At 32.6% G+C, this 18,046-nt stretch overlaps 2 protein-coding genes across 4 annotated transcripts; both read left to right on the top strand.

Moving 5' to 3' along the window:
- Window positions 1-1,245: 1,245 nt before the first annotated feature.
- Window positions 1,246-8,744, top strand: LOC112708105 (probable alpha-mannosidase At5g13980). 3 transcript variants are annotated; one of them, XR_003156248.3, is made up of 29 exons: window positions 1,264-1,618; window positions 1,718-1,806; window positions 1,949-2,123; window positions 2,347-2,466; window positions 2,603-2,686; window positions 2,763-2,834; window positions 2,939-3,052; window positions 3,248-3,348; window positions 3,445-3,538; window positions 3,670-3,837; window positions 3,934-4,020; window positions 4,192-4,257; window positions 4,347-4,406; window positions 4,798-5,017; window positions 5,137-5,273; window positions 5,492-5,563; window positions 5,670-5,732; window positions 5,827-5,898; window positions 6,126-6,173; window positions 6,383-6,502; window positions 6,615-6,680; window positions 6,769-6,881; window positions 6,973-7,057; window positions 7,157-7,264; window positions 7,371-7,466; window positions 7,610-7,657; window positions 7,805-7,873; window positions 7,965-8,235; window positions 8,352-8,744. XR_003156248.3 is itself a non-coding variant. In XM_025760243.3 (28 exons), the coding sequence occupies exons 1-28, from the start codon at window positions 1,304-1,306 to the stop codon at window positions 8,547-8,549; spliced, it is 3,060 nt and encodes a 1,019-aa protein (XP_025616028.1). In that variant the 5' UTR covers window positions 1,246-1,303; the 3' UTR covers window positions 8,550-8,744. The 3 variants fall into 3 exon arrangements, 2 of the variants coding, with proteins under 2 accessions (XP_025616028.1, XP_072057709.1); XM_025760243.3 differs by lacking the exon at window positions 7,965-8,235 and having other exon boundaries at window positions 1,246-1,618; XM_072201608.1 differs by lacking the exon at window positions 7,965-8,235 and having other exon boundaries at window positions 6,973-7,061; window positions 7,164-7,264.
- Window positions 8,745-10,302: 1,558 nt separating this feature from the next.
- LOC112708107 (uncharacterized) lies at window positions 10,303-17,852 on the top strand. The gene is made up of 14 exons (XM_025760245.2): window positions 10,303-10,565; window positions 10,758-10,866; window positions 11,048-11,114; window positions 11,476-11,586; window positions 12,082-12,277; window positions 13,297-13,382; window positions 13,514-13,709; window positions 14,147-14,258; window positions 14,538-14,665; window positions 14,795-15,001; window positions 15,135-15,244; window positions 16,171-16,300; window positions 16,704-16,850; window positions 17,342-17,852. The coding sequence occupies exons 2-14, from the start codon at window positions 10,776-10,778 to the stop codon at window positions 17,561-17,563; spliced, it is 1,803 nt and encodes a 600-aa protein (XP_025616030.1). The 5' UTR covers window positions 10,303-10,565; window positions 10,758-10,775; the 3' UTR covers window positions 17,564-17,852.
- The last annotated feature ends 194 nt before the right edge of the window (window positions 17,853-18,046 follow it).

The raw sequence follows: 18,046 nt of genomic DNA, 5'->3' as shown, positions 1-18,046 counted from the left end.
TTTTTTTACCTTTTTAATATTTGAACCTCTTATCCCATTGTCACCGCACTCAATCATACCTTCTCAACTCCATTATTCTCATCTCCTCCCTCTCCACTCCCAACTATCACCACCATCACTATTAGTCTCCTTCTCATCTCCCTTTTCTTTCTCTTTTTCTTCAATTTAATCAATAAATATTTTATTTTTCTTCTTCCTTTCTTATTTTTTTTTTATAGAATCAATGCAATGATAAATGAGACAACTTGATTATGTGATCTTAAACAACCATCACTCTAAAAATAATTTTCAACTCACTTTCATTTTAACTGGCTGCTGCTACTACTTGTGAGATGGTAGAGCATGTAGGTGAGGCTGATGATAATGAAGATGATAATAATGGAGTTTTATAATTTGTTTTATTTCAATTTTTTAATATTGTGAGACTAATTTTTTTAAGTGAAAATTTACGTATAATTATCTTAACATGAAATTGATAATTCAAAACTATTAGATTATAATTTAATTAAATCAGTCAAATTATTTAATAATTTTCAATTATCAATATTATATCTAAAATTTTTATTTTTTTTTATTTTTTTACAAAATATTGTAAATGTATATCTTATATTTTTAATATTTTTAATATATTGAATATATTAAAATTTTAAAAATATTATTAATTTTTTATACTCTTAAAATATATTCTTAAAAGATAAAATAACTATTTTTTTTATATAATTTGAAAAAGTTATTTTTTTGATACTCAATTGATTGATTTTTTAATTCAAATTTAAATAAAAAGTTATATGTTTTTACATGTAAAGATAATGGATAAACATTGTCAAATAATTTGACATATTTGAGAAAATTATTTAACATAATAGTTATCCATACATTAATTGTCGTTTCATGTGAATATTGACTCCATAAATACTTCGTTTCCAAATTAACTTTCTCATTTGATTGAAAAACCATTAACTATGTGATCCGAAATTTGATTCCTAACGATAAACGTAAAACATATCCTATATCTAATTCTTATTTTTAGTCATAATAGTAACGGTGGCCAATAACTATAATCAGAACCAGCCAAAGACATGCATGGGACCATAAAGGTTAAAAAAAGGATCAAATGATTTCGAAGTCTTCAAAATTTTGGTCCTACTCGACAAATAATAATTCATGTATAATAATAATAATAATAATAATAATAATAATAACAATAATAATAATAATAATAATAATAATAATAACGTTCCACATACATTATTGACTATATATATATGTGTGTGTCTGTGTTTTCCTTGTACTTGGTTTTTTCATGATGGTGGCTACTTCGATAATGGAGAGTGTAGTGTGTTCCTGTTTGTGTGTTTTGGTGTTTTTGGGGTGTTTCATTTCATCAACGGAATCAAAGTACATAAAGTACAACACAAGTTCAAACATTGTTGCTGGGAAGCTCAATGTTCACTTGGTTGCTCACACTCATGATGATGTTGGTTGGTTGAAGACCGTTGATCAGTACTATGTCGGTTCCAATAACTCAATTCAGGGAGCGTGCGTTCAAAATGTGCTCGATTCGCTTGTGCCTGCATTGTTGGCGGACAAGAATCGCAGGTTTATATATGTTGAACAGGCAAGCTAAGGCTCTATCTGTTTTGATTTATCTGAATCATGATGATATTATTGTGGAAATTGCTGTGGTTGAAATTGGTTGGTGCATTGGAATTTGTAGGCATTTTTCCAGCGTTGGTGGAGAGAACAAAGTGAAGTTGTTCAGAACATAGTCAAACAGCTGGTCAACTCTGGTCAATTGGAGTTCATGTATTTAAACAATTTTACCCATTTCATATTGATTCAAAGTTGTATCTAATTTGGAGTCTGCTCTATAATTTGCATTATCTCACTTCTGTTGCCTGAGATTAATATGATAATCACTTCTGTTGCATTATTTTCAAATTTGCAGAAATGGGGGTATGGTTATGCATGATGAGGCTACTACACATTACATTGACATGATTGATCAAACAACACTTGGACACCATTTCATCAAACAAGAATTTGGTAAAACCCCAAGAATAGGATGGCAAATCGATCCGTTTGGACATTCGGCGGTGCAAGCATACTTGTTGAGTGCACAGGTAGGTGTGTGTTTGTGAGTTAAGATCCAAACTTGTTTTGAGAAGGAAACAGATATAGAAACAAACAAAATATCTCTATCCTGAGACCTAATTTACCCAATTTCTTGGTATTTCTGTCTTGAGACACTTGCCAAACACAATTTAGTATATCTTGGTATTTTTTACATAGTGTTTCTTCCACCTGTTTCACTAGCATGGTTATGCAAAATGCTTGTTGGCATAGGTTGGGTTTGATTCCCTATTCTTTGCGCGGATCGATTACCAAGACAGAGCTAAGAGGAAAGATGAAAAATCTCTTGAAGTTGTGTGGCAGGCCTCTAAGAGCCTTGGTTCATCTGAGCAAGTAAGTAATCCAACTAGTTTATGCTTTACACTGATTGATGCTGCATAAAGAAAAAATGTTCTTGAACATTTTTCATTTTTTGGCTTCTAAAGTATGCTTCTACTAATTGATCCTTAATATTGTGATGTTTATGTAGATATTTTCAGGTGCATTCCCTAAGAACTATGAACCTCCTGCTAATTTCTACTATGAAGTAAATGATGATTCTCCAATTGTACAGGTAGGAATCTAACTCAAGTATTATTCTTCAGGGCTAACTAGTGTTCATTTAAAAATGTGTGGTTTTTAACTTGAAGGATGATGTCAATTTGTTTGACTACAATGTCCCTGAACGTGTAAATGAGTTCGTTGCAGCAGCGATTTCTCAGGTGTGGAACTTATCCTTAGATAGCTGTTTTGTTCTAAATTTGTATTCCTTTTAAGTTCATAAGATGCTTTGAAGTTTTATAGACTGCTGGCTATCCTGTTTCAGGCGAATATTACGCGAACCAATCATATAATGTGGACAATGGGGACAGATTTCAAGTACCAATATGCACATACCTGGTTTCGCCAATTGGATAAGTTTATTCACTATGTTAATCAAGTTAATATCATCAACAATTTCCTTAATTCATCACTTTCTTTTTACTTAAGTATTGATTTCAAGCTATGTACTATCTTCCATCTTGGCCTGCTAAATTTGACTGAATCTAAATTAAATAAAACTTGTTTTGTTAAGCATTTGTGTGTTTAGAATTTTTTGAGATACTAATGGTACTTCTGGACAATGCTTCTTCAGGATGGCCGGGTTCATGCCCTTTACTCAACCCCATCCATATACACCGATGCGAAACATGCTGCTAATGAGGCCTGGCCAATCAAGACTGAAGACTACTTTCCGTGAGTCCGAATGCGAATAATTCAATGAATAAGCTGTCAACTTAAAATCAATCCTTCCAACTTGTTGTTTATATATTTGTGCCATGAATTTGTTAGGTATGCTGATGTGGAAAATGGCTATTGGACGGGGTATTTTACAAGTAGACCAGCTATCAAAGGCTATGTTAGATTCTCAAGTGGCTACTACTTGGTAATCCTTCTAAGTACTTACTATTATTGTTAAGTTCACCCAAATATTCTATGCAAATGTCTTCATTCAAATGTATATTAGAATCTCATTAGAATTCAGAACTCCACAATCTGGTTCTTATTGTGAAATAGGCAGCAAGGCAGTTAGAGTATTTTAAAGGGAAGAGTGCCTTAGGTCCAAAAACTGATTCTTTGGCTGATGCTTTGGCTATTGCTCAACACCACGACGCAGTATCCGGTACAGAAAAGCAGCATGTGGCTAATGATTATGCGAAACGGCTTTCAATAGGCTATACAGAGGTAAATAATTGCTTGTATATGTGCTCTTGGATCTTCTTTTTTTCTTTTGGTCTTAAATAGAATCTCAAAAATGTTATCATGTGATATGTTATTCAGGCTGAGAAGGTTGTTGCAGCATCACTTTCTTACTTGACAGATGCACCAAAAGCTGGTCATCAGATTCCTCAGGTTAAATTTCAACAGGTAAGTGGTGAATATGTGAACTATTAAGTTGTTAGTTATCACATAATTCAAATGGCTTTTTTCTTGTTTCTCCCTTCACATGATATTCATAACATTTTCACAATGGTGAATATAGAGTTATTAATTCTTACTTATATCTTTTCTCTTCTGTGTTCCATCTTGTCATTTTAGTGTCCACTTCTGAACATAAGTTATTGTCCTGCGTCAGAAACTGACTTCTCGAATGGAAAAGACCTGGTGAGGATCAATGACATCTAAATCCATTGCTTATTGGAACACAATTTTTTATATATCAAGAATCTTCTGAGATAATGGCTTTTCTGTAGGTTGTAGTTGTTTACAATCCACTTGGATGGAAAAGTAGAGAGGATGTAATAAGGATCCCTGTGAGTCTTTTTTCCTTCAACCATTACTGTCTTCAATATCTTTATTTCAATATATGATGGACAATATACTAGCATATTGATAGTCATTTTGACACTGTTGTTATATTTATAAATCAATATAGCAACAAAGTCAAAACGACTATCAATATGGAATGAAGTATCAACTACATTTGCAAGCATTTTCATGCTTTGCTTTTATGTGGCAATCAATGCCTTTTTAGGTAAAGCATTGCACATTTATGATGCATTTTATTTCCTTGTTCAATTGAGTTAACTTATGTTCATGAATTGCCATGAATGAAAAATGTTTCAAACTCAAAACAGGAAAATCATATTGCAAGAACAAACACTGTTTCTGCTTGAAGTAACTTGTCTATCAACTTTTCTGTAGGTTGTAAGCGAATATGTTGTTGTTCGAGATTCAAGTGGAAAACAAATCCAATCACAGCTGCTACCAATACTGGATACTTTTATTGGTTTGAGAAAGTACTACACTGCAGCATACCTGGGAGTATCTTCAACTGTAAAACCTAAATACTGGCTTGCATTTTCGGCTACTGTCCCGCCACTTGGTTTTAGCACTTACTATGTATCTAAAGCTAAACAAGCAGGTTAATCCTCATGGGTGATCCAATTCTCAGAACATGATGAGTCATGCTTATGATAGCAACTAAGAAAAACTTTTTGTATGTGATAACTGATAAAATTATTGTTTTTACTGCTATTGCAGCTACTATTTCAGATACATATACACCATACAAATCAAGGAATCAGAAGGATACAATTGAAGTTGGTCCAGGAAACTTGAAACTGATTTATTCCGAGAAGGAAGCAAAACTCATTGAATACATCAACAGCAAAAGCAAGGTATGCAATTTGGATGGAACCTTACTTTTCCACTTCATTCTCTTACATTTGTCACTTTGAAAATCTAGTATATCATTGTACTTAGATACAATTTATATCCAAATACATTGATCTAAGAATTTACTAGATTTTTAACAGCGAAAAATAAAAGGGAACAAAGGGTGTATAGATTAAGATTTTATAAGGCATGTGTTCTAAATTTTTGCTCACAATGAAAGGTCAAAGAATCCATAGACCAGGCATACAAATATTATTCTTCATATGGAGATGATGGAACACAAACTTCTCAGGTGATACATTTTCCTGTACTCAGAATTTTGATCAGGCATAGATGAATTGATTGTTATGTGAGAACTTATTAAAGTTATTGATTTAAATGTTCTAAATTGTTAAAAGCCTTCCGGCGCATATATTTTTCGCCCCAATGGTTCATCAGTTCCAATCAAATCAGACAGAAAGGTGAAAATCTCTTATCAGAACTCTTGTGATGTTCAATCATGAATACTCTATGGTAGCAAGAGACTAATAACTGTTCTTAGTTGAGATCTTTCAGTCTCCTCTCACAGTCTTCCGCGGGCCAATTGTGCATGAAGTTCATCAGAAGATTAGCTCATGGATATACCAGGTAGTACTTAACTTTCTTTCTAAGAACACTTAAATATGTCAGTGAAGCTTGGACATGCCAAAATTTGGATGAAGACATAGACAACCTAGATAATAAATAGTTAGTTGAACTTTAAGCTTAACAACTTTCTTTATAACCTTCATACACAATTATATGAGAGGTTGAGAGCTACCTTATCAAAAGCTTTATCAACTTCAATATTTGACCATGGCTTAAAAATTCAACAGATCACTAGACTGTACAAAGGGAAAGAGCATGCTGAGGTCGAGTTTATTGTAAGTCTCCGGTCACTTTCTATTACTTTAAGGTGGCTACTTCCACGAAGATGTCTTCATGTGAAGATCATATTTTGAACTGTTAGATGGTTCAGTCAAACATGTCAAATCATCTAACGGTTCATAATATCGTCTTAATCTTCATTGAAGTAGCTACCTTATTTTAATGCTTGTGCTTGCTACTAAAAACAAAAATCTCTTTGATTCAGGTTGGACCTATACCTACTGATGATGGAGTTGGTAAAGAAATTGCAACAGAGATTACAACAAGTGTAGCAAGTAGCAAAACCTTTTACACCGATTCCAATGGACGCGATTTCATCGAAAGGGTAGGCCTAATAGGTTGATCAGCTGATTTAGAGTTCTCAATATGAATGCCTAGGCAAATGTATTATATTATGGTATTCCTGATTTGTTGCTAAAACGGTGTACACTTTACAGATTCGAGACTATAGAAAAGACTGGAAATTGCAAGTAAATCAACCTGTTGCTGGAAATTATTACCCTGTATGTTGTTCTGTTGAATCAAGTCTGTTGAAATTATGCTAATACCAATACACATGAATGATGATTGAAATCTAGTTTTTTGTTTCAGATCAACCTTGGGATTTACCTGAAAGATAAAAGTAAAGAGCTCTCTATATTGGTAGATAGGTCTGTAGGGGGATCCAGCATCAAAGATGGGCAATTAGAACTAATGGTTCATAGGTTTGTTAATTGTTATGCTTTGTTCAACTTTTTAAGCTAATTAATTATGTATCATTCTAAACTCTTAATTCTACCAATCAAATTGTTATAGGAGATTGCTTGTAGATGATTCTAGAGGTGTTGGTGAGCCGCTGAATGAAACAGTTTGCATCCATGATAAGTGCGCCGGGTTAACTGTAAGTAGATTCAATCAATCTCTGGAATTTTTAGTTGGCAAGGACCATAAGTTATGCACTTATGCATACTTTTTTCAATATGATATATTTGTTTTGCAGGTACTAGGGAAGTACTATTTCAAGATTGATCCTGTGGGAGACGGTGCGAGATGGCGTCGATCATTTGGTCAGGAGATATACTCGCCGTTTCTATTAGCCTTCACAGAGGTAGTAGTTAAAGAGTGGCTTTTAGAAGTATTTGGCTGAACTTGTGAAAAAATACTTGCATGCTCTAAGAACATTTACACTACTCTCTTTTCGCATTTTTTCCTAGAGTGAAGGTAACTGGGGAGACTCCCATGTTACAACTTTCTCAGGAATAAATCCATCATACAGCTTGCCAGATAACGTTGCAGTCATAACCCTTCAGGTGAGTATCAGTTACCTTTGTTAATGAAGAGAGATTTTAAGATTTTAATATTTTCAATGAAGTTGTGTAAGTTCAATAATGAAGCACTCTTGAATGTTTATATGACTTTTGATAATGTCATGCTATTTTCTTGAGCTTTGCAGGATCTAGGTGATGGAGAAGTTCTCATAAGGCTTGCACACTTATATGAGGTACATTCTATTTGTTATAGATATATAGTATTCTTACCATGAATTAATCTATGCATAGCTTAGAAATATGGGTTGGTTTTGTTCCTTTTCTGCATTATATTTGGTTTTCTACATACTGAATTTTCTATTTTTGATAATAAATTCAAGGTTGGCGAGGACAAGTATCTCTCAGCTAAGGCAACTGTAGAACTCAAAAAGGTGTTCCACAACAAACAGGTAGAACAACAACATGAATCACAACTTATAATGTTTTTGTGTTTTCCATTGATGATTAGGAGCTAGCTTAACTCTGCCTATGTTTACATAGCCGGTCCCAAGCCCGGAAAAATGAGGAGAGTTGTTCGGTGTGGGACAACCAACATAAAACAATGTCGCATCCTAATGCATGACCACGACGCAATGACGTCTTTCAAGCCATGTTAGGTTGTATCAGGCTTGCGACAGCCAATGTAAAACAAGGTCGCATCTCAAAGCATGGACACGACACAATGACGTCTTTGATCCATGTAGCCGAGCCCAGAAAAAGCCGTCTAGAAATTGATTAGGAGCTAGCATAGTAGTAGACCAAGTCTTGAGCTGTGAGCCTTTTCCCAAACGTTAATGGTTTAGGATTTAACTTTGTTTTTGTACCTAATCATTGCACAATTTGTCTAAAGTATTTCATGACATAAATATAATTCTCCATGGTGCTTAGGTTATCAAAATAAGTGAGATGAGCTTATCTGCAAACCAAGAAAGAGCAGAAATGGAGAGGAAGAGATTGGCATGGAAAGTCAAAGGATCAACTCAAGAACCACATATTTCAAGGGGAGGACCAGTTGATCCTCAAAAGCTTGTTGTAGAGCTTGCTCCAATGGAAATAAGGACCTTTATTATAAGTTTCAAGCATTAAGGTCCTCAAGGACCACTATTGCAAAATAAGAGTTAAGTGTGCTTATTCAAATAGTGAGAACAAAAACAACATTTCTCTTGCAATTAAAAAAATAAGTAATGTATTCAAATATGTCCATTGTGTGAAGGGGTTGTTTGTTTGACTAAGGTTGTATGAACTTTAGTTTCTTACCAATAAAGCTTATATTGTCCCTATGCTCTTATCTTTCACATGCAATGCAACTAGACTCATAACTGCATATTTTGGTTTTGCTAGAAAGGTGAAAACTCAAGTGCAGTCGACTTCACGTGAAATTGATATCTGAGAGCCGTTGGATGAAAATTTAGTCAAATCAGTCAAATCATTTAACGATTCTCAGATATTAACTTCACGTGAAGTCAACTTCATCTAAGTTTCCACCTGCTAGAAATAAAACATATAAATGATTGATAAATATATTTAGACATAAAAATAGTTAGAAATCCAAGTAAGACAAAAAAAGATAAATGTAACAAAATTCTATGGGTAATTTATAATGCAGTGAAAATTTGATACAATAATGTTTAGAAAACAAAAAGAATCAGACAATTAATAAATATTAATAGGATTAATTTAATTTTTTTTTATCTTTCTAGTATTACCAAATTTGATAATATAGCAAAATGTTAAGTACCTGTCGATATCTTTGACTGCATTGAATTATTGAAATCACATTGATATCCAGTAATATAAATGTTTTATATTAGGCCCTGGCAAATACAATATTGTCATTAAAAAATATTTTATATATTCTCTATCCAAATATAAAAGTATATTTTTCTTACAAAAGATTGTTAGTTCTATCATTTAGCCAATCTTAATGTGTGTATAAATTGATTTATGCAATTATTGTATTTTCTAAACATAATATCTAATTATGTATTTTCATGAGTAAATTATTAAATTACTATTTTTATTTATAAAAGTTAAAATATCGATAAAGTTATTAAAAAATAAATAAAATTAGTTTTTTTATTTAAACGTTAGTTTTATTCATAAATAAATTTACAATCTCACTACATTTATATCTTTTATAATAAATACTATTTTGATATCAGTATTTTTTAAACAATCAAACACACAATTTTTTTTGTTTTATTAGTTAAAAAATAATTTAGATATACAATTAATTAGTAACAACCATATTTTATAGGGCGGCAATAGTGTTTAATATATGAATAATGTTTTTCATAAATTTATTGGTTTTCTAAATTTTTATAGATAAAAATAAAAATTTATTTTTTTAAAATATAAAGTATATCTTTTTGTCTTTAAAATTTGTCAAAAATTTTAAAAATATTCTTAAATTTTTATTTTTATTTTGATTTTATCCCAAAATTTGTTGATTTGTATCAAATATATTATTGATTGCTAAATTTTCAAAACATTGAAGATCAATCTAACAATAATTCATGATAACTATCTCTAGTTTGTTTTTATTAATAGTTGTTCTTATAAATTGTTGTTAAATTAGTCCTAAATTTTTTAAAAAATTAACCGTCAAAAATATATTTGATATAAATAAAAAATTTTAATAGAAAAATAAAATAAAATAAAATAAAATAAAACTTAAAATTTTTTTAAAACTTTTAACAAATTTTAAAAACAGAAAAATATACTTTACTTTTTTTTAATATAAAATTACGTCTAAGCTATTTTATCAAATAAAATATATCTTTTAAGAATTATTTTATTATGATCTTTAAAAGATTATTTTATCAAAATCTAAACCTTTAAAAACCAAAAAATTATTTATTCACCAACCAGCTACAACTCAAAATGACATAATCTTTCTATACTCATTTAAAGGTTGCAAATTTAAATCTCCCTATTTTTTAAAAAAAATTACTCTCTTTCATATTTAATTAATAATTAATACTATGATTATTGAAGAACTTGATTGAGAAAGAAAACAAGTTAGGAGGCTTTCGGTGCAGCAATTTCATTCTCCATATTGTAATTTGTAACCTTCATACTCACTCACTGCGCCTCAATCAGGTTCTCTCTCTCTCTCTCTCTCTCTCTCTCTCTCTCTCTCTCTCTCTCAATTCCCAGATCTGTAGCATCCGGAAGAAAAAAAGAAAAAAAAATTCAACCCTTATTTTCTAACCAGCCAAAAACGCATGCAATTTATAACAATTTAACTAGAATCTTAATTATTATTGTTGTGATTGGAATATATTTGACTAGTGAACAACACCACACTCCATGGGGAAAGATAACCACCCTTCCGCTATGGAAATCGACGATCCTAAATCCGCCAATTCCGATCAGATTGTTCCCAAGTTCTCCATCAACGGTTAGGTTTTTCTTTTTGTTACCCCTCTCACGCTGTTGTTCTTATGCTCCTTTTTTTGTTTTCTCAAATTTAGGTCAATGTTATTCCTATTATGTTTCACTTAGCTGATGAAAATCAATAATTTAGGATACAACAGCGAAATTTGAATCAATCAATAATGTATCTTTTTTTTTTTTTGCAGTGCTGCAGCTCTTGAAATCTGCACAAATGCAGCACGGTTTGCGGCATGGAGATTACACTCGATATCGGTATGTGTCTTTGAGATTGAACTTGGTTTTTCCTGAGATAGTTGAGTAGCTGAATTGTGACAATGACAGTGAAAATCGCCAAATTTGGTGTCAATATATTTATGGAATTTCTTTTGTACCCTTGTTTTTATGAGGGTACGAGTACTTTGCGCTGAGATTTAATCACGAGTTCTGAAACAACTAAAATTTTGAAATTCCCATATTCTGGCTATTGTCTGACCTCAACAGCAATGATTTTAGTGTTACCATTATACTTCCTTGATCAATCATACGGAAAGTTCATTCAAGCCATTTGATTTAATATGATGAAATATAAATTGGTAATTGATTTTTTTTTTTTAATTTCCCCTTAATGTTGTAGGAGGTATTGCACAGCTCGTTTGAGGAGGTTATATAAATCATTGAAGTTTACTCATGGTCGAGGCAAATATTCAAAAAGAAACATAACCGAGAGTACCGTCACTGACGTAAGGTATACTTTATTTTACTGTATCTTCTTCATTGACATGAGCTCTGGGGAACATTTTATGTAACTAGTTTACACTGAGTGTTATAAAAGCGAGAGTATGAGAAACTTAAGGACCTGTCGCATGTTAGGCTTTAGAATCTTCCTCTATCAAATTATTTCTGGTTTATCTTGATAGTATTTGTTTCTTCTAGCCTCCTGGATTACCTTAAAGATATTGACGATGATGCATATTGTTATCTCAACTAAAACTCTTGCACCATTGCTCTTGAACCACTTTTAGATATCTAAGTGCGTCAGTTAATATTAGTGTTTCTCAGACTTAACCCTAAACCCATCCTTGTGAACGCCTTCATTTAAACGTTGATTTCATTTTTCTGGTGATGTTTGAGAAAAACGGATTAAGAGACATTTAATCATTCTGTCTCCCTTTTTTTTAAATGAAATTATCTATTCATGGGCAGCATGGTTAACATTGAAAGATATATTGTCAAAATTCAGGTTTCTTCATGTGCTTCTATATTCGGCAGAGAGAGCTTGGAGTCATGCCATGGAGAAAAGACAGCTTCCAGATGGCCCAAATGCACGTCAACGTATCTATTTGATTGGCAGGCTGCGGAAAGCTGTAAAATGGGCTACTTTGTTTTCAAAATTGTGTGCCATCAAGGCAGATTCAAGAACATCTCTTGAAGCTGAGGTCTGGATTTCTGCCAGTTATTTCAGAAAAAAAATTATGTGTAGTGATGGTTGTTATCTTCTTCTGATTTAGTTGTGATATCAGATACTTCATCTTTATTTTGTTTCGTATGTTTACTCTTCCAATTAGCTTAGCTTTTCAAATGCCTGTTTATTTATTTATTTTAAAGTTTCATTGATATATGTTTGTGTTTCTTATAAGGCTCATATGTTTCATTCAATCTACATAGGTATTGTAATAATAGAAATAGAACAAAGATTTACATGAATCCACAAGAACTAAACAAGTCATGATTCATGTTATGATCTTGAACATTTTGTTAAGTTTTGGTTTCATCCTCATATATAAATGTTCAAGTAGAATCTTTGTATTGTTATCTTATATAAGTTTTTGTCCAGTGGAGTGCTTTAACCAAGACAGTATATGTCATGAAAATTATTCGAAATAAACAACATTTTATTGCATTGAATGAATAAGACTAAATTTAAAAAGATACTGCATTATCTTGGAATTGATAAGAAACTTGATAGTTTTTCCTTTAACTGTGTTCAAGTTCATTAGTTCTGCACTTATTCAAGGATCGTGCACCAAATTTGGTGTTAATTTGGAAGTATTAGAATTAATCTTAAATTGAAACTTAATGGAGAGGAGACTGAAACTTCGCCCCAGATTTAGGTACTAAAGTATATGTTACTTTTATTCATCATCATCATCATCATCATCAACAACAACAACAACAGCAACAACAACAAAGCCTAAAATATATTTTACTTTTATTCATCAAACTATCTAAGTTATCTTGATTGCTGGTTCCAACATCCAAGATAACCTGTACATTCTACTATGTTCCTGCTCAATGATTATGTTTTTCAACTTATTAACAATGATTGTGAGTCTTAGTGTTGTCAAAATGCAAATCATTTGATGGTTCTACTTTTTGTGGTTTTTGGGTAAATGCTGCTTCCTTTTTGTTGATGAAGAATGAAAGTTCTTTATCTTTTCTGTTTATTGAATTTCAGGCCTATGCATCCTATATGAAGGGTAATTTGTTGTTTGAACAAGATCAGAACTGGGATGTGGCTTTAATGAGCTTCAAAAGTGCCAGGTACCTCTACTTGTCTCCTTGTTTGCTGCCTCAGAAAGAAGATGAAATAACTGTCCGTTATTAAAAAATGTATGTCCTTTTTGTGACACTTGTTTTGTCTCTTAAATTAATTTTTTTTCCTTATTTGACAGGGCTGTATATGAGGAATTAGGGAAATATGGAGATTTGGATAATCAAGTTTTGTGCCGTGAGCGAGTTGAGGAACTGGAACCTAGTATACGATATTGCCTTCATAAAGTTGGCCAGTCAAATTTACAGACCTCTGAACTTTTGAACATTGGTGACATGGAAGGTCCTGCATTAGACCTTTTTAAAGCAAAGTTGGAGGTTGGTTTGGATGTACTTATACATATCAATGGAGAAAAAAAGTGGAAAGAAATATAGCTACACCATTGACCACCTACAAATCATGAATAGTAACAGGCTGATTTGCAAGATATGCATATTAGTCTTTATTTGTGATATTAAGTGTGAACTAGCTTTCTTGAATAACATTAGGAACTTCCACCATCTTAATTTTTCTTAGAAACTCAATTCCTTTCATTCTGGTTGAATCCTACCAAGGATCATTATGTAGAAGTTTATGTCAATATATGATGCATACTGATCACTGTTGCTTTTTTTTTTTTTTTGGTTATGATACAAATTCTATTTTCATTCTAGAGTCTTAATGAGCTATATTATTTAAAGCAATAACATAACAAGCATCTTTGCAAACACTTCCTATGATATTGAAGAAAGAGTATGATTATTGTTTGTTGCAGGCTGTTATGGCAGAAGCAAGATCACAGCAGGCTGCTTCCATGACAGAGCTCAATTGGCTTGGCCATAGGTTTCCAGTATCAAATGCAAAAACAAGGGTTGCCATTTTAAAAGGTTATAATAATCTCATTTTAAAAGCGACGTATGTGAATCTCTGCACTCCTTTATCTCTTTGGGTATGTTTGGTTGGGAGGTGAAATGGGGTGGAAAATTTATTGATGAACTTCATGTGGATTTTTATGGATTTTGTAAAAATGATTCAAGCAAGAATTCTTTTGTGAATTTTCTTTATGGATTTTGTTATGTGCTTTAACATATGGTAGCTTTTCTCTGGTTCATTCTCCATAGTTCATTCTTTACTGAGTAAATTTACTCTTTGGTTAATTTTCTCAGCTCAAGAGCTCGAGAAGGATTTACATGGTTCATCGGCAGACTCAACTCCATCAGACAAGAAACTTGTTATTTTTGACAAAATATTTTCTGCGTATCACGAAGCCAGAGGTTATATTCGAGCTGATTTGGTATGGGAAATTACTTGATATTCTTACCGTTAATTATAGATAAGGTCTTCTCTTAGCCTTGTTGCAGGGGTGGAAACTGGTCCACCCCTGGGGATAGTTTATCTATTTCTAATATTTTATACGTTTTAGGCCACTGCAGGAAATGCAGAAAACGTGAAGGATGATTTGCATGGTCTTGACAAGGCTGTCAGTGCCATGTTGGGAGAAAGAACTATTGAGCGCAACCTTTTGTTGGTTAAGGTTGCAAAAAGTAAACTTGCTAGGCGTCGTGATGATAAAAATGATAAAGTCACCAAACCTGAAGAGCTTGTTCGTTTATATGATCTCTTGCTACAGGTTGATATCCATGATTTTTCAAGAACATTTGTATCAAATTATCACATTTTCTCTTGTTTAAAAAATATGTTTTCTGCTGTATTTTCATGTTATGCTCCTCAGATGAATGACAATGTTTGTGTGTGTTTGGCAGAATACAGCCGATCTTTCCGATTTAGTCAGTTCAGGAAGGGATAAAAAGCCAGAAGAAGTGAGCTTTGCTGATGAGTGTGCATGCAAAACCTTGGCTTTTAGAGCAGAAAGGTCTGATTCCTTGGAGCAATTATTTTAACTTGTTATTGAAAGACCTCTTGTAAATTTGGTTTTGACTAAACTTAAAAATTTTGCTGCAACAAAAAATTTTACAACTTATAATCATTAGTTTGATTGCCGAGTGTGGTAAATTTCGGTGACATTGAATGATTATTGATTAGAGGAATGTTAGAGGGCCAATAGAATTTATTGTTTTTGGCCCGCAGTTAGCCAACAATGTTTGAAAGTGTGGGCTAAAACTATGTTGTTGGGTTGATAGACTAAAGGAATTAGGTTGATAGCTAAAAGTGATGGCCAAAAATAATAAATTATGTTGGTCAATGAGCTTTTCTTTATTGATTATTTAATAGTGAGTCCTTGTAACCTTCATTAATCACGACAAATATTCTCTAGCTTGACCCTAGGTCAAGATTGAACTTTCTCCTTACGCTCTTTGTGTACCTAATTAGATAATAGCTTTTGTGTTCTGTTTTCACTGTTTTCTGAAAACTTGCTTTGACTTTCAAATACACATTGACCCGAACTCTTAGGCTTCAACAGAACCCCGATTTACCTTTCCCATTTATGGAAAATTTTCTATTGATGTAAGCATTTGGATATATTTCCCCATACTATTTTGCCAAGAATTGCAGCAAAGTTTTTTTCTTTTTCGAGTCATTGAACGGGTTTGGGATTTGACTGCAATGTAAAGCAATATTTAGTTTCTTCTTTGTCTTTCTTGTTTGTTTGGGATTTCTCTTCTATTGAGGGCCATGGGAGAGATTAGGGAGATAGGAAATTGGAAATTATTATTTGCTGGTAAAGCTAAATGTGTATCTGGCTTGTTGACAACAATCATGCTTTATCTAAATATATTGTTGGGTCTTTAAAGGATGGTATTTCCAGAACTAAGTTACATGCCTTCAACTTATGTGCAGGTGCTTTTATGTGGCAAAGTCATACAGTGTGGCTGGAAAGAGGGCTGAAGCCTATGCTTTGTATCATCATGTTCGCAACTTAGCAGAGGATGCCTTAAGAAAGTTTAAATCGTTAAACGGTGACTATAAGGTAATATTACCCTATCACATTTTCAGGGAAAATCACACCTCATTTCCCGTGAGTTCAAATATATACACTTTTGGCCCTAATGATTAGAAAATGCTGGAATTGTTGATAATCTAGTTCAAACTAATTTGAGAGTCCATCTGCTGTGCATCCAATACTTTATTTTTTTTTTCTGTTCAATGCAATCAGAATCTGGTGTGTATGCTTTTGAAACTTTTGTAGGATTTAGTTTTGGTGCATTTACGCTATTTTAAAAGATGAATAATTAAAGCATCGTGTTTGGTTGCCTATAATTTTAGATTCATCTTTAAAATTCACTGCGTTAATAGCCAAAGCGTCGTGTTTACTTTGATAGCTGTTATATTTGATTCCTTTTAAGTGTGTATTAAACCCCACGTGTTGGCAGAATATGATAAAAGACCTGGAGGAGTTGTGCAAGCAGTGCAGATCTAACAGTTGTATAGAACATGCCTTGGGGATCATGGAAGAGAATAAGGATCAAGAAAACATCTCTGAAAGGATCTCCAATATATCATTGACCGGGGCTGAGCGGGTACTTAGCATTCTATTAAAACACGCTTTAAATTGTTTGTTTGTTTTGGTCATCTTATATATATGTATCTCTTTTGGGAAGGCTTGCTACGTATTTGTAGGACCTAACAAGATTATAATAACTTTTAGGTTTGATTATACTACAAGCACCGCTTTACTTTAACTTAATATTTACTTAGGTCCTTATAATATTAAAATAAAGTTGCTTAAACTTTGATATTTTACAATATATCCCATTCTTATTTTGTCAAGAGTCAAACACACAAATTTGTTCAATTAAACCAAAACTTTTTTGTAACCGTAAATTGCTCTATAACCTTGATTACAGAAAATGTATTTAGTGTAGGAGCTTGATTGAAAATTTTAGGAGCTTGATCGAAAATTTTTAAACTAGAGATCTATTGGAAAATTAGGTCAAACTATAAAGACCTACAAATTAATTAAACCTCACTTTGATGGATTTATCCTAACATGTACCCTTATCTGTTTCAGTTGGAGAAATTCCTCCTTGATAAACTTGATGTTTATGAGTCTGCTGTTGGCGATTCCAATGTAAAATGTGCTCCCCGCATTGCATCCTTCCCCCCACCTTTCCAGGCCATTTCACGCACTCCAATCGTGTTGGACCTGGCTTATAACAACATTGAATTCCCATCTCTTGAGAGTAGGATGAAAAAACAAAAGGGCGGCTTCATGAGTAGAATATGGGGATGAGTATCCTGGTTTAGGTTTTTGGTTCTTCAAGTTGAATGTTGTTTAACAAATATTATGGTATTTACCTTTGTTAATTATCGTTATGAATTTGGTGATGTTGATATGAAAAAATTTTGGTCGGTCTAGATGTTTGAAAAGCTTCCGGAAAGATTGTGTTGCGTCACACTTTTGTTGTAACCTTTGACATATACTAGGCAGATTCTAAGTTGATTAGGAAGGGAAATTGATGAACGAGTCTGTTGGTTATTAATTATTTTATATAACTAAAAGTAGGTGTTTATTGACCTAAGTTTATTCATCCATTGTGACATTTAATGTGAAACCTGAATAATATAGTACAATGAACTCATTGAACCACTCATATTGGGTTTAACAAGAGGAGCTATATATGGAAAACAAAAAGAATAATATAATGAAGCTAATGAGTTTATTACTTATTAGATGAAGTGACTTGAACATAATTGTTAGTGTAGGAATTTTGTG

The sequence above is a fragment of the Arachis hypogaea genome, chromosome 8 (genome assembly GCF_003086295.3).
Source record: "Arachis hypogaea cultivar Tifrunner chromosome 8, arahy.Tifrunner.gnm2.J5K5, whole genome shotgun sequence".
Classification (NCBI taxonomy): Eukaryota; Viridiplantae; Streptophyta; class Magnoliopsida; order Fabales; family Fabaceae; genus Arachis; species Arachis hypogaea.
The sequence above is the reverse complement of the archived record's forward strand: the minus strand, read 5'-3'. Positions and strand labels throughout refer to the sequence as shown.

Coding starts and splice junctions, on each gene's coding strand:
- LOC112708105 (XM_025760243.3), top strand. CDS start 1,304: ATGATGGTGGCTACTTCGATAATGGAGAGTGTAGTGTGTTCCTGTTTG. Junction 5,018..5,136: donor ATCTAAAGCTAAACAAGCAG/GTTAATCCTCAT, acceptor CTGCTATTGCAG/CTACTATTTCAGATACATAT. Junction 7,467..7,609: donor TTGCAGTCATAACCCTTCAG/GTGAGTATCAGT, acceptor TGAGCTTTGCAG/GATCTAGGTGATGGAGAAGT.
- LOC112708107 (XM_025760245.2), top strand. CDS start 10,776: ATGGGGAAAGATAACCACCCTTCCGCTATGGAAATCGACGATCCTAAA. Junction 11,115..11,475: donor GGAGATTACACTCGATATCG/GTATGTGTCTTT, acceptor TTAATGTTGTAG/GAGGTATTGCACAGCTCGTT. Junction 16,301..16,703: donor CGTTAAACGGTGACTATAAG/GTAATATTACCC, acceptor ACGTGTTGGCAG/AATATGATAAAAGACCTGGA.